This window comes from Malurus melanocephalus, unplaced genomic scaffold (genome assembly GCF_030028575.1).
Source record: "Malurus melanocephalus ecotype Western Australia unplaced genomic scaffold, MMel_1.1 scaffold_3, whole genome shotgun sequence".
Classification (NCBI taxonomy): Eukaryota; Metazoa; Chordata; class Aves; order Passeriformes; family Maluridae; genus Malurus; species Malurus melanocephalus.
The window spans coordinates 4,468,078-4,483,799 of NW_026623235.1; the positions used below are offsets into that span (position 1 = coordinate 4,468,078).

General features: G+C 36.6%; 2 protein-coding genes across 2 annotated transcripts in view; one reads left to right on the top strand and one right to left on the bottom strand.

The window, feature by feature from the left end:
* Positions 1-9,808, bottom strand: part of MRPL13 (mitochondrial ribosomal protein L13) — a 32,743-nt gene extending 22,935 nt beyond the window's left edge. The window contains exons 1-4 of the mRNA XM_057368076.1: positions 9,747-9,808; positions 9,041-9,164; positions 6,351-6,444; positions 4,671-4,731 (exon numbers count right to left, since the gene is read on the bottom strand). Coding sequence (XP_057224059.1) covers positions 4,671-4,731; positions 6,351-6,444; positions 9,041-9,164; positions 9,747-9,773 — 306 coding nt within the window. The 5' untranslated portion in view covers positions 9,774-9,808. The remainder of the gene's footprint in view (positions 1-4,670; positions 4,732-6,350; positions 6,445-9,040; positions 9,165-9,746) is intronic.
* Positions 9,809-9,864: 56 nt separating this feature from the next.
* Positions 9,865-15,722, top strand: part of MTBP (MDM2 binding protein) — a 30,243-nt gene continuing 24,385 nt past the window's right edge. The window contains exons 1-8 of the mRNA XM_057368087.1: positions 9,865-9,992; positions 10,416-10,496; positions 11,485-11,558; positions 11,676-11,821; positions 12,183-12,241; positions 13,078-13,222; positions 14,757-14,874; positions 15,397-15,531. Of these exons, the coding sequence (XP_057224070.1) occupies positions 9,917-9,992; positions 10,416-10,496; positions 11,485-11,558; positions 11,676-11,821; positions 12,183-12,241; positions 13,078-13,222; positions 14,757-14,874; positions 15,397-15,531 (834 nt within the window). The 5' untranslated portion in view covers positions 9,865-9,916. The remainder of the gene's footprint in view (positions 9,993-10,415; positions 10,497-11,484; positions 11,559-11,675; positions 11,822-12,182; positions 12,242-13,077; positions 13,223-14,756; positions 14,875-15,396; positions 15,532-15,722) is intronic.

Consider the following 15,722-nt stretch of genomic DNA (forward strand, 5'->3'; position numbering starts at 1 on the left):
CAGGCAAATTAAACTTCCATGCATGTCATTTGCCTTTCCACTGCTGTTTAGCACCTAAAGAAAATGTGGAAGTTTATTGTTTTCATTAAATTACTAACTTGACTCAAAAATTCAAATAAGGAATTAAGACTTTTTAATACACACATTTATTTTTGTGTCCKATGAAGAAAAAGACCAAGTCAGCTCCAAGACTTACTCAGATCACCTAGATGTTTCCAGATATCATATTCTGTAACCCTGTYTTCCTTCCCATTCAAAACCAACTCGAGTGCCTTCTAATACAGACTTTGAAGTTTTGCTCTACCTAATTAAAAAACATTACTCCTTAGTAAAAGAAGAAAATACTTTTACATCTGGCRTTTCAGTAACTGACTTCTATCATGTACATATTATTCTATCAACTATCCTTTACTGATGCAAAGAAAATAGGTTCTCAAACACCACCAGCAAGACTTAACTGTGTTTTCTGCCTGAGCTTTTCTTCAAAAGACGATAATTAGGCAGATAYAATGGCAAGTCTGTACGTGCAAGCAGTTGCTAAAGGGCATTCAAAAGGAGAATTAGAACATTTTAAACCCTTTTGTAYCAGTGCCAGCAGCTGAACAAACCAAAACCCTAAAACCCGTGGAGGCTCCCTCCCTGCACATTTCCATGGAGCTATCCTGCTTCACTTAATAATCTTCCCTAGCAGGTAACATTCATTCTGAACAATTATTGACCACTATTTCTCTGTAACAGGCAATACAGCCTCTGAAAACTGCAAAGGTCAATCCTCTCACTGAGCATTTGGTCTTAGCCATATGTAATTTCTTTTTTTTTCTTTTTTGGGGACAAATTTCTGATGCAACCAGGAAAAAAAAATAAGCCAAGTTTTGCTTACCTTGCAAAACAGAAATCAAAGAAAAATCAATTGAAAACTTTGTCCTCTCAGGATCACTATCTATTTCTACAGATTAGATATAACAACATTACTTTGCAAGCATTTAAATGAAAAGCCATACAACTTTTTCCAGATAGTTTTTTTTCAAGTAATCTTTGCTCCCTCTCAAATCTGAGATTTGAAAATACATATTTTATTCTTTCTGTATCAAGTACCTAGAAGTCTAATTTTGAAATTGCTGGTYTCATGCCCATCAGCAGTTTTCTACTTAAGCAAAATTTCCTAAGTTTTATTTTAAAAACACAAGAAAATCCCAAACCACTGTGTATTCCMAACACCTACACCTCACATCAAAAGGTTTACCTGTTTCCATTATTTTCAAAAGTTTGTCCTAGCAAAGAAAACACAGCAAACCTCTCAAGAACATTTTTTAGCAACCTCCAATGGAAATTAATGCTGCCTGACCACTTATATCCTAAGGGATTATTCTTGCCATACAGAATATTGGTATTACATTAACCTGAAGAACAGAGCGACTATTTTGAAATACAACAACAGCTTCATGAAGCACCKAAAGAACATATTTAATAGTTTTGCTTATGGGTGGTCCAAGAATTTATATTCAATCTAAGTCAAAGAAATTTGAGCAAGCTGTTTTTTTTTTTTCTTCAATAAGCACTTCTTAAAGTAGCCCAGCCAATTCCAGTAGAGGAGTGCTATTCTCCAAAGAGCAGACAACTGAAAACACTAGAAATTTTAAACAGATTCAGAGACACTSCCCTCCTCATGCCTCCCAAATGAACTCACAAGTGTTTAAGGTAAAAATGTGCTAGACTATGACTTCTTTTTGTCAACACACAAATTTTCACCCTTGCATAAACCCAAATTTTTCTGATGTGCTGAAAAACTTGCCACAATGAATAAGGAACTTTACAAAACCACACAGACTTGACATTCACTGCCCCATATTAACAAAAAACATACTTATCAGTGGAAAAAAAGTAGTATTTTCTAATCCCAGGCACAAAATTATACAWCAGAGATCAAACACTTAAGATTGAACAGGTGAGGTGTTTCATTCTTTCCACAAAGAAGAGAAGTCATGGATTACAAATGGCTGCCATGGGAAACTTTCAAAACCTGTCTGGATAAATCCCCAGCAGCTTTATCTGACCTAATGGCTGACACTGCTTCAAGTAGGAAGTTGGACTAGAKATTTCCTGAGGTTCTCTTCAACTTGAATCATTCCATAGCCCTATGGAAAAATGCACATGCACATTCAAATTCAGCACAAATCCTCTGAAGCACTGGTAATAACTACCAGTTGGAGGAATATAAAGCTCCAAAGTCAGTAAGACAGATACAGTGAGGTCAACCTCATTTAAGTGAGGAATATCAGATCATTATCCTTGGTGGTACCGTAGGAAGGAACTAGAAATGATCAGGGATGGTACTACAGTAACCTTGCCTAAATTCTGACAACTGTACTTACGGCTTTCAGCCCACCACGTAAACATAGACTATAGCATTTTGCATCACATTGTTATAAACTTTTAAACTAGCAATTAGCTGTGGACCAGGTTTTCCTAAAAACTGTATACTAGAAACAAAACTAACAGAAAAATATTTATCTTGTGGATTTGTATGTTTGAATTTAGAAGTCTAACATAAAATGGAAACAGTCAAATCCATTGCAAAAACTCTGTGTAGCACTATGCAAGCTTACAACATCCTTTTCCTTGGAAGTAGTCACTTCCATTAATTTACTGCCCTAATTTCTGTAACAGCACTATTTCCAATACTAATGATGACTCATCCACTACCAGAATGAATTAGCAGGAGTCAGTAAGTCCAGTCCAAGAGCAGAGAAAAAGCAGTAGCCTCCAGGATGAAAGTAACCCTTTACAAAATGAAGATCTGGATGCCACAGGAAGATACTGCCTGCTTCCTACAATCTTCTTCATTCCATTGGCCACACAGGAACGGAATTTAATGTGATTAAAAGAGAATGGAAATGAAATTAACTGTTTTACAGAAGTCTCCACAACAGCTAGGTGTCATTTAGATTATTTGAAGATCTGCAGGTTACTTAGGCTAGGCATTGTTCTCTTTACAGGACTACATTTTCAGGTTTTAAAAGCTAGTTCTAAAAATAAAACCTGTTAATGAAGCATCATCATAACCTCCATTTTTTCATATCCCAGCGGATGTCACACAAAACAATTCAACCAGTAAACAAATGTTTCTACCCATAAAATACTTCGTAAGTCAAAAGCTGTTACAGCTACACATACAGAATGTATTTTGCCACATTACCACCCATTACTATTTATTATGACAAAAACACACCTCAGATATCTTTTTGAGAGAGACAACTGAAAGCTTCATCTTCAATACAATGACAGAGTTAATTGCTGAGGACTCTCCACCATTCTGTTAAAAAAAGTTACTCCTGCTAAATTAGACTAAGACTTGAGTCGCATCACCATTTGCTGAGCCTTTGTCTAGCATGCTTTAGTTTTTGGCAATGCATTTAATCCTCTTCTGTTTGCAGAGAAACTCATCTATGAGTTTGGCAAGAAAAGAGGTATTTCAGAATGAATGCCAGAAGGTAATTTAGAGAACATCTAATTCTCAGRCCCTAACAAGTTGTGTTGTACTGCCTCCCAGTGCTCAGCATCTGCCTGAAGCACAAATGAAATAGGTTGAAGAATCCATTTTAGACATGTAACTACCAGTAATTCCCAAAGGAATACAACTATCTTGGAGGCTGTGCCCAAATCCATTTGTTTTGAAAAATTATAGACAGAACTTAATATGTTAATATAGGACTTAGTTTCACTTTATTTGAAGAAGTTCTGACAGTAAAAACAGAAACCAGGCAAATTCATATGGTTGATCACTTTTTTAYTGAGTACTTGCAGAACATCTTGTATAAGGCAAACCTGGGACAAATCAGGATTTCTAAATCATTGAAAAAAAAATCATTGATAAAAACCTACGAATTTTACAGCAGATAAATTTCGGCAGGAAAAGGAAGAAGTGCTTTTATATTTTATATATAGAATGACCCAAACGAAAGCATTTCAAAGTCAAAATTAAACATGAATATCTATTAATCTCTGTGGGTCTTACAACATGTTCTAAAACATTACTTCTTAGAGAATTCCCTCCTCCAATGCTGTCCATTCAAAACTTTAGCAGAAATAATTTCATAACTGCRTAAGTCAACCTGCCATGTTCATATCTGGCTCCCTGTTTTTTTCATCAGTACAAACACATGAACACTGCATTTCAGAATATACAACAGTCTAAGACACAGATTTACGTTCACTTAAAACCTAGTGTTTAATTTTACTGAGAAGAAGAGGCAGATGCACTTTCTAACATTTTTAAGATTAGCATTGCTCTTGCTAGCTCTTAAAAAAAGCAGCAGGGGCAYTAAGCTGAAGTACAGTTTAGCTAGCTCAAATCAGAGGCAGTTCCCYTATGAGAAAGGTCAGACCTCTGAAACTAAAAGTAAATAAGAGAAAAATTAGTGAAGCAAACAAGCTTGATTTGCTCCTTTGAACAGAATGAAAGAATGACAAAAAGACACAATTTACAATCTAACCCTGAAAATGCTGTTTACAAAAATGGTGTCACAAGCCAAACTTCTGAGAACCATTAGTAGAATGTTGGTAATTTAACTTTAGATATATGGGTAACTGATCCCATTTGTTTGGAGGAACTAATTAACTGGAAACCARTCAGTTTCACAAATGAAACAGAGGAAGGGAAAAACACTTACAGCAGTTGGATCCTTCAAATGGAGCTGAGTTGCTGTCACTTGTTTGAAACCACCAGGATAACTAGAAAAACAAAGCAAACATRCTAGCTTAATTCTACATGCTCAAGCACAACATTAACACAAGTATCACTCTATGTTGAACAATGGTGTAAGGGTATAAGCTTTCAAAAAAATTAGTTGTTCTCATGAGGCCAAAACCTGTATTTTATTTATCCTGTCAACTACCTAACACCATTTGTACTTTCTTATTTATTCACTTGAGTAAGAAAAAGTTTGTGCTTCACAAGCAGATGGATATGTTTTTAAAACTGCTTCTTAAATACACCATAATAATACACTATAAAATACAACAGCAATAAGACATGCAGAACTCTGAAATATTTCCAGATGATCAAGACTCACAACCAGTCTGTGGCTGACTTATAAGACATAAATTTTGAACAGTATTTATTATCTTCTTGCTATTTTAAATAAACCTTAGCAAGACTTGGCATATCTATAGTAATAAAATTTTACTTTTACTGCCATGGATCCCTCTTTCTAAAGCCTATGTGACATGCTGAAGCTGCACTAATTCAGATTTATGCATAAGCCTTAAATRGATGATAGCATGGACTAAAAAATTASATGGAAGTCAGGTAAAGCTGGRCTTCATTTTGACTGAATTACATTAYTAGGAATCAGCCGMCATGAAATGAAAAATGAAAATAAGMACAGCATCATTAAGRTAAGTCCACTGAGCTGCATGGGTTTAAGTATGAGTTTTAAATGTACAATTCTTCTCCCTTACTCAAAACCAACACAGGTACTTATGAAAGTGCTTTAATTTACAAGTAATTTTCTAGAAAAAAWTTTAAGAAGTCATAGGGATGGTGGAGAAAAAACAAAGCACACAATAATTTCCAACAACTCTGAACAAGAATTTCTCAGCAATTCAGCAATTTCAAGACTGCACCATTAGCACTAGCAAAATTAGCTTTCTCAATGTGATTATTCATCTCCCAGCTGGATACATTTTGACACTTAAGAGTTTATTATCTAGTAGCATCATTGTATCAAATATGAGCAATGAACTGATCAACACCCTGTCTGCAGCTGATTATTGCACTCTACTGTAATCAAATTCTGTCTGCCAGAACAATATACTGTACACTACTGTATATAACCATGTACTGTACATCAGTACAGCTTGAAAGCATTTCATTTTTTAATACTTTTTCCAATTMTTTTCATCCTCTGATTCAATATTTATTGTTAGGTAAACAGGTATTGATAGGATAAAGTAATTAAAGTTGGTGACTACATATAAATTGTGTACTGTCAACAGAAATATTTTCCATTACATAGTAAAACAGAGGAGTCCAGGGTCATTGGGTCCAGAGGTTTGCACAAGACACAACCTGGCTCACCAAATCTGTCAACTTATTCAATTGCTCTGACTATTTCTGAGTTATTTTCCTAACAACATTCACTGGGGATTAAAAAAAAAAAAGCGAAAAGAAAGAAAAGAGAAAAAATGGAAGAAAATAGCAATGTAATTTTAACATTGTAACAGACGCAAACAAATAAAACTCAAAGGTAAGTAGGAATTCCCTTTTGAACCAACGTGACTTCAACTATTAATAAAACATGACATTAAATTTACCACAAACTCATCTGATTATTTACTRTAAAGCTTACCCAGTATGTGAAGAATACACTTTCTGTTCCCATTTGTTACCAGAGAAGGCAATATGTCTTGTATTTATTATGACAACATGATCTCCACAGTCATCTACATTGTAGAAATAAGTGAAAAACATTAAARAATACCATAGGGGGAATCAACCAAAATAACACCTATTATGTGTGCAATACATACACAGTAGCATATAAATACACCTTTCATAAAGCTGAAATTTAAAGATCTCAGCTTTTTGAGACACGCCATCCAAATCAGCAATTAAATATCAACCATAATTACTATTTTTAGCACTRTCAGGTTAGAAGGTAGGTGATCAGGTAAGATACCATCAGGGCAGATGATTAAACCATTACAATTATTCAGTTAAGATCTGGAAATCTGACTTACAGGCAAATTCCTACTCTATTCTATCCAACACATTATGCTGCATATGCACCCATATTCAACCCACCCTCCCCCAGAAAAYAAAAAGTAAGTTCCAAATGATCCTAAATATTTGTTTTATTTTCCTTTTTAAAAAACCAGTATCTATGTTTACTGAACATTTCGAGTAAGTACACTCTCAGACTAAATATGTAAAAGAAACAAAAATATTGCATTGGGGGAAGTACAGGTGAAAAAGGTCCTTAAAAAAACCCCAACAGCTATGGGGGGTTAAAAAAAAAAAACCTACACATTTTCATCTATCAAACAGAAATGAATGTTACAGCACATACTAAAAAAATGCAAATGAAACCTGTATTATCTCAAAGATATCACATAAATATGAGAAAAGATGTAGTTTTTCAATTCAGAAGTCATGATCATGATCAGCTGTATAACCTATAACCACACAWTCAAGTAAAGCCAAAATGATTTGTCCAAAGTTCAGTCTCATTTGCATCACCATATTAGAACACAAGAATTTGAGGGGGCTCACTTGATTAAAACATTTTTGAGTAGGTAACAAAGCAGCTATACAAAGCAGGGCTTAAACTGAGCATGCATTTTTTTATAGGAGCATGCAATTAATCAGAGCAAGTTTCATACCTTATTTAAGTTTTTTATTACTTTTTAATCTTGTGTTCTTTTAAAGCTCCACTTTCAATTACAGCTGAAGTGCAAACACAATTTACACACTTGCTGCTACAGTGTTTCACTGATGACAGTTCAGTTCTAAAAACACTGTATGACTACATAAATATCAGGGAAGTGACACTGACATTCATGGGTTTTTGGCTTTTTGGTTGGAAAGATGACAGAATAAGCTTGTCTAAGAAAACTTCTGCCAACAGTTCTCCACTTGCATGARCACTGAATTAACAAATACCAAATTTAAAACAACAAAAAAATTCYCCCTGATGTTATTCTGTTTAAGGAGCTGCTATCTCATGGATACTACAATATTTGTTAGTTCAAAAAAATAAACAAGAAGCATCAAGTACATCAACCACATTTTCCTGCATAGTTTGCTCTCCAAAATGTCTCAGTAGTAGTAACCAACCTATTGATGTCAACCTGATGTGTAAAACATTTAGTGCCAATTTACAGAATACTTAAATCAAAGTTATCCTTGAAATGATTTTCCAAGACTTTAGAACTTAACAGACATAAAAGTATCAAAGTTCTTTCCCACAGGACAACCAAAATATTTCCTCTCCTGTCTGCTGTATTTCTCAAGACAGCCTTAAGTCTCCAGTGACATCTTCTGGACGTAACAAAATTTACAACAGAAAAACTGACATTTGAAAGTCTTTACAACACTACAAATCCCACCTTCTCTTATGAAACAGATCGAATATAATTTTAGTATGTACACTTCACATGTATGAGAGAGCTTTAAGGGCTCCTATATGTTTCAGTAATGTCTCTGGAAAAATTTGCATGGATATTATGGGAAACGTTGTACACAGTGGTATAAAGGACCGAGTTTACATTATTTATAAAATCATTATCCCCCTGAGACAGGCATTACAACATTACAAGTAATGAAAACCAGAAAAACAAAATTACAGTTTTATTTAAACAAGGTATCTTTCAACAATGATTGTCTCCCATTTAAGAATCAGACAGGTCTCAGCCTCCTCATCACAGAGTGTGTGAGGCAGGAASGGACTCTGAAAGTCATGTTATCCAAATCCCATCCTCAAAGCAGGACCAGCTTTTGAAAATCTCCACGGATGAAGACTTCACAACATCTTGGGCAACGAACTTCTAGTCACTCTCACAGTAAAAAATAAGTTATCTGATGTTTGGAGGGAACCTCCTGTGTTTCAGTTTGTGCCCACTCTCTCATGAAAACGTAACTTCTTTGCACCTTATTCAGARTGAAGAAGCACTACAAGATTGTGGTGCTGTGCATCTACTGCACTCAGATGTTTCATTATGTGAATTGTGAACTAAATCTTTACATCTAAGATCGACAAAACATGTTCTGAGGTTTTTTAAAAAGTGAAAGAACAACCCACTGTAATTCAGCTACTCAAAATGAATTATAAATTCGTAACATCCTTTATATATATATTGGTAAAGAAAGAACATTAGGTTGTGGAGACGCATGACAGAAAAAGATAAGAAAGAAAACCAATTCATTTATAATTTGCAAACAATTGAGAAATGTAACTTTTTACATCAGGCATGATTTTAAAACTGAAATTGGAAGAAACATGCACATGAAAAAGTTGCTTTCATCCACTGTAATACTCACTTAGTGCATGATAAATTGGTTTATGTCTGCCTTCAAGTCTGATTACAGTGGCAGCTGCTATTTTTCCTGGGGGCTGCATCTTTGCATCGAGGAGGTACCAGGCTCTGCCAAAAGTAGCCCATTGCTGAAAAGAAAAAGGGTCAGTACTTGTCATCTTTAAAGCTCACATTACCATAATCTAGCCTCCTCAATTAGATCAACATTTCTTTTACATTCAAAAATACCAGAAGAAAGATTAATATTCAGCACTACCCCCTTCAAATAACCTTTAAATGGACGGAGCGGTGCGATACACCCACTGCAGTTCGACGTACACGTGTAACATGTAAACAAGGCCCTTAGGGCTTTGTTTCAAAAATGCAGATCTCCTGCYGCAAGCTTCCATTATCGCTGCTTGAACTGTAACATCCCTTCAGGACATTTACTGCCCAAGGTCTCCGGCCCTGCCGGTGAAGGGCACAGCTGGCCCACACGCAGCTTTCAGACCGCGCACAGCCCGAGCGGCGGGATTCCCTGTGTCCCGGACATGTCGCACACAGCGCTTCCCGGCAGCGGCACCCTCAGGACGAACACGGGGGGAGCCCCGGGGCGCTCTGCAGGGGGCCTATGGACCCTCCATGCCCGCCCGCTCCCTCACGGCGCCGGGGTCCTGTCCCGAGGCAGCGAACGCCCCGCCCCGCCCGGCCCGAGGGGAGGCCGCGCTCACCTGGGCCGCCCGGGTGTAGCTCGCCATCCCGGGGAGCGCACGGAGCGCACGGACCACAGACGGTGCACGGAGCGCAGGAGGTGCCGCGGCCGCGGGAAGCGGAAGCGCTGCCCTGTGAGGGGCGGTGCCCGGGCGGCAGCGCGGGACCTTCGCTTTGGCCCGGCCCGGCCATGGAGCGCTACCTGCTGCTGCTGAGCTGGGCCGAGCGCCGCGCCGAGGGCGGGCCCGCGGCAGCSACCGCCGCAGGTACCGCGGGGACGGGGCTGAGGCCGCGGGGCCCGGCGGGCGCTGGGCGAGGGCGGGCGGGCGCTGCTCCGGTGTCCGCGGGGCTCTTCTGGCTCCCGCCTCTCTAAACACCCCTTYGCTTTCAGGCTGAAAGTCTTTGGTGCCTTTAACATGCAGAAACTCCGGGGGGTTCCTGCGTTGTTGCGAGGCTGACTTTGTTCCTGAGCATGACTTAAAGGAGGACTTAGGAAAATCTGTATTTTTAAACTGCAAATCTGCAGGTGACAGTTCTCTTAAAGAACCCAACCAAGCCTTTTCCCCCTTCTCCTCTAAACTTACCTTCTAATATCACACTGAACTTTACACTGTATTTGCAGGAAAGTAAGATTTAACTTCCTTAATTCAGTATTTTCAAGAAATACTTTTTTTTTTTCTTTTTCCTAGCTGGGACTGCTGCAAACATGTATCAGTTCCTGAAAGAAAGCTGTAGTGGATCTATAAATGCAGATGTGAGCACATTCCCAGGTAAATATGGCAATGTACAGTAAGGTAAGGCAGATGTTATCAAGGAATTGGCCTATGCATGTTTTATTAGGGGAAGCAAGTTAGAAATTTAAGTAAACCCAATTGCTGTGGTGTGGGCCTGTTCCTGCTTCTCCTGTTCCTGTGGAGAACTTGTGTCATTTCAACAGCTAAGGTGTTAGRAGATGATTAGATAGATTGGATACGAGAAATGAAAGGGAAGAATTTTGAAAAATTGATAAATTTCAATCCAGTTGAGCAAGRAAGAGTAGAAATTTTAATTATTTTAATTACGCCTATAAATTTTTTCAGTGGAAGCAATACTTGTCTGTTGGATAACAATTCAGAACCTTAATCCATGTATAGTAAACCATTTCTTAGAATAGATTTCTGAAGATCTGCTTTGATACTTTTAGAGGCTGGGTGTTTGTGTTTTGTTGTTTTGTTGTTTTGGGGTTTTGGGTTTTTTTTTTTAAATGCTTCCTTAGTTCTTTACTTGGTTTGGATATCTACTATTATTAGCTTGTCACAGATATCATAATTGGGATTCATGTGGGAAAAACACTATAAGCTCTTAAAATTCACAAAGATGGGAATGTTAAGTTGTTTTCAACATCTGTGCTCTTTACTGCATAGAAATATTGATAGAGCATTGCGTTTTGTGAATTCTGTAAATCATATTTATCAAAGTTGTAATTTATTTCAGGTATGGTACAGATTATGCTAATAGAAAACTATTACTCAGAGTAGAGAAGAAGTCAAAGATTTTCTTCTTAACAGTCAGGGGGTCAGTAGTGGATACTTGCCAAGAGACTTATCTACACCTTAATATGTTTAGAACTTAATTACGATGCCGAAAGAAAGTAGAACTCAAGTAATTGTTGTACATTTAAATGACTTACAAAGTCTTTCAACAGTGATGTTCATTATAATAGGAAGAATAGATTGTAGTGAATTGATTAATTTAAATGAATGTTTTATCTGTTTGCAGCATGCTCAGTGGCTGGTATTCCAGGTGCCAGGAAATGGTATTTTGCAAGTCATGTCATTTGTGGTTATTATCAGGTAAGACACAATTTTTTTAGAGTGTAAGTTCCTCAACCATCTGCCTGTCTGTAGAACAAGCTAAAACTGTGATGTTCAAAATTCTATKTCCTTATTTAAGTTTTTCTGTTTGATTAGTTCTGCAGTTCTGACTGGGAGGAAATAAATGGTGACACACAGAAAAATGAAGACTCTCAYGAAACAAGCATTGATGAGAACCTGGGAACAATACAAAATTTTGAGGAAGATGACAATAACAGTCGGGAGTCACTGTCTCTGGCTGAGTATGTGCATTATTATTTTCACTGAAAGTATAGTGATCTGRCATTTAACCATAGGGAGCTAAGGGGATCAAGAAAATGTAACAAGTGRGAGTTACTACCAAAGGAAGAGTTAAATATGAAAATCCCCGACTAATACTGAAAATGCTTTTATTTTCAGTACCTTTATTTTTTTTTGTTACAGATGATTTTTATAGGAAAACTGAACATTTCCTAACAGCTAATGTTATATATACAAAAATTTCTTGCTAGTTCCCCTTAAATCCTACTTCCAGTTTTACAGCAGATAATTTTGATGTCATTAGGCCTTTGTTTCTAAATGAATTTATGTTTTGGTTTCTAACATGTTGTTCTTCATTTTCAGTATGTATGATGAAGCTGCTGAAAGTCTACATCAATTAGCTGATAAACTACCTGCCCCAGGTAATCTGTCTTTAAAAAGCAATCTCATTGGAGTTTATCTTGTTAGATACAGCKCTAAAAACTCATCTGGTAAAAGCACAGTAAATGGAAAAGTTCAGAGGATGTTAGTTTGGTAGCTGAATTAATGCAGCTCTCGCAGTTCAGGAACTTGAGCATTGCAGATCAGCTTGAGGAATAGTTTGCTGCCTGTTTCTTTGGCAGGCTGTATTTCAGTAGAGTTTTAGGTAGTTCTTTATATAATAAATATATCCATCTGAAATGGCAYCAAGGTAGTCATAGACAGCAATGCAAAACTCAACACAGAAAGTTTCTTACTAAAAAAACAGGAAGATGTTGACATTTTGGCTTTTTTATGWTTTGACAGCAGATTGCTTGCATGTAGAAGCCAAGAAGATGAGAAGGAAAATACATCAGAACTGTTGGATTTTGATTTTGTAAACTGGAGATACATGTCATCTTAGCATGTTAGACATATATAATGTTGCAGAAGTTGATTTGAGATAACATAGGAATGCAAGATGGAAAACCAGCAGTTTAGAGTGTTAAAAGTAGGAAAAGGACAGCTTAGTTGTGCAGGAGACAAATCTCATCTGTCAGCGCTAAGTGAGAAAGGAGAAAGGTATTGAACCACTGTCACTGAGGGAAGGGTGAAATATTTTGTGTTTATCTAAGAGGAGCAGGAAGAGATAATTTAAAATGTGTGAAAAGTGGTTTAAATCTTGAATTTACTTGATCTTTTTGCCTATTTTAGTGAATAACCAATACTATTCTATCTTTGAATGACTGAATAATTTACTGGATCATGATACTTTGAATCATACACAACTCTTTTGTAGGCAGAGCAATGGTTGATGTAATCCTGCATGCTGTTGAACAAGATGGACCCAAATTGAAAGACTGCTTACCTGCTATTGGTGCCCTGAAACACCTGAGAGAGTGGCACTCTGCACAGATCACTATTGCAGCAAGTGATGCTAAAGGGTATGGCATTTGTTTCAGGCCTAKAAACAAGATCACTTCTCTTTTGTGTTAGCATAGATCAGTGGTTTAAAATAAAAACAGCATATTGGGAACRCTACATATAAATCTGGAAAATACATAAATTACTCCTCTATTGTTGTATTAGGTGAGGAATTACTCATCCTGATTTATTATAAAAGCATATCCTAACCCAAGAAACAGGCAAGAAAGCAAGTCCTCTGCAGTTCTTCTTTTCTGTGGGAGCAAAGGATAAACTATTTCCTCTTCCCTTTGCATTGAGTGGTTTCAGTGTGCATACAATGTTTTCAAATTGTGTTGTACTACACAATAACTTGTATATTGATTGTGGTTTTCCAGATTTTTTTAATGAATCCGTATTACTGCTGGTTTTACTTTAAATTTTGTTTTACCTTTGGTATTACATTTCAGAGAGAAAAAGTAGAGTCCCTGATTTTTCCCTTTTAAAAAAGGACAAATTATTCTATTACCTTCTGTATGCCTTTCAAGATTCTGTTATTATGAAGAGTAACTGAGACTATTAATTCAAGTTGAAATTAAGTCCAGTAATTTCCTTACTGTCTTCATCTAATTGGCATATAAAATCCATTATATGTCTCAACACGTAAACATCAATGTTTTGGGGTTTTTTTTTAATCCCATCCAGTAAATGACTGTGTGGATACTGAATAAATTRACATGGTCTCTTCCACTTTCCTTCTCCTTCATGCCCAAAAGATTCAAATTTGCTTCATAGAATATGTGGTTAAGCTTAATCATAAATTAATARAACTGTTTAAAAAGGTGAATGTTCAGTCCTTGGATAGAATAAGCCCTATCACTACTATATAGTATTTCCTGAGTTATGTGGAGGACAAGAAACTTAACTGCAATGACTTCCGTGAAAACTTGATCTCAGTGCCCATTGATATAATCCTGTGGAACCAGCTTTTGGCAGAATAATTCTTTCTGCTGCCTTTTATGTAAAGTGAGGTTATTTGAGTATAGAGTATCTCTGATGAAAGTTATTTCGCTTATTCTTCCTGTTCTGCTGATGGTGCTGATTTCTGCCAGCAGAACCTGCAAATACTGACTGTTCTCTCTCTTRTTGAATTTGGACCATGCTTTTGCTGCAGTCATCTCCTCATATAAGGTTAGCTACAAACCATCCTGGTAGGCCAGTGATAGCCCCACTGATGGCTACCAGGCTTTGCTGCAGCTTCTAGCACCCAACYTTACTATGTTATGCCTGGAGCTTGCCATTGCCTGTCCTATTTGATGTCAGCCAAAATTCTCTGCTGTCACTTTCATGGAGCATATGRATAGCTTCCTTCACAGAGCCTGAACAGCAATTCTGTAATATTTTTCACTTTGTGGAACTTTAAGCCTTGTTGTCTGTCTTGACGTACACAAGACAGTTCAGTGCTAGGAGCTCACCTGTAAAGTCAGTCAAACTGCACTGCAGTTAATGTTAATTAACATTAACAAATGTTAATTTGTAATGCTAAATCCAGTAAGGTAACCCATCTTTTTACAGTGGCTGGCAAAAGATTGCAGAATATCTATCAGCAGACTTCGTGTCTTCAGATGATATCATGAGTATTATTGATTTTAAAGAACTCTGGAGAGGAAAGATTCAGATATGGGAAAGAAAGGTAAAATAATTTCAGCTGTGGTTRTTTTTTAAAGCATGTGTGTACCTCATTCAACGCATGTAGTGCCTTTTCTGCTTTATGTCAGATTTGGTTTTGACTATAATTCAAAGGTGAAGTGCAACATTTCTGGGTGGGTGGCAGGATGAAATATTAAATGAGATCGATGTATTAAKATCTGAATTTCAGAAATCCAGATGCTTCCCTCTGAAATATTTGTCTTGGAACTTACTGTTCAAAATTAGAATGTTCTGTATCTATCAAGAATCATTGTCATGTAGTTGTAAGTCACTGTTACAAGCATATGTAATGTTTCTGCARAAACTGAGAGCTTTGTGACATTTTTTACATTTTCAGTATTACAGTTTTGGATTTATTAGTTGGTTATCTAAGTCTAGTATTTTTTCTTGGTTTTACAGATCTGATGGAAGCAAATAAGATACTAATTGTTAAAAATAAAACATCTAACTGGATAAAGAGAAATAATTTTTATCTCTTTTTGACACACTGTCTTTTTTTTTCCAGTTTGGATCGGGAGTAGACTTTCCAGAATTTTGTATAAAGAGCACTTCAGCCAAGACRTTCAGCACTGTAAATTTAAGTTCTTGCTTTGCTGTTAAAAAAGAGTGGCAATCGAGGAATACTGATGCATTGCCAGAAGCAAGTATTATTCTTGATCTTTTTTTGAGTCTTAACATTCATCTGTTTTACTTTCCTGAGAAAATTAGTAATTGGGGAATTTTTAGTCAGAATTGAAAGTTAAATATAAAAGTAATGGTTAAGATTGAGGAATACTTTTGTTCATGTGTATTCTCAAAACAGGTCCTTAAAAACAAAATCATTTTGTTCTT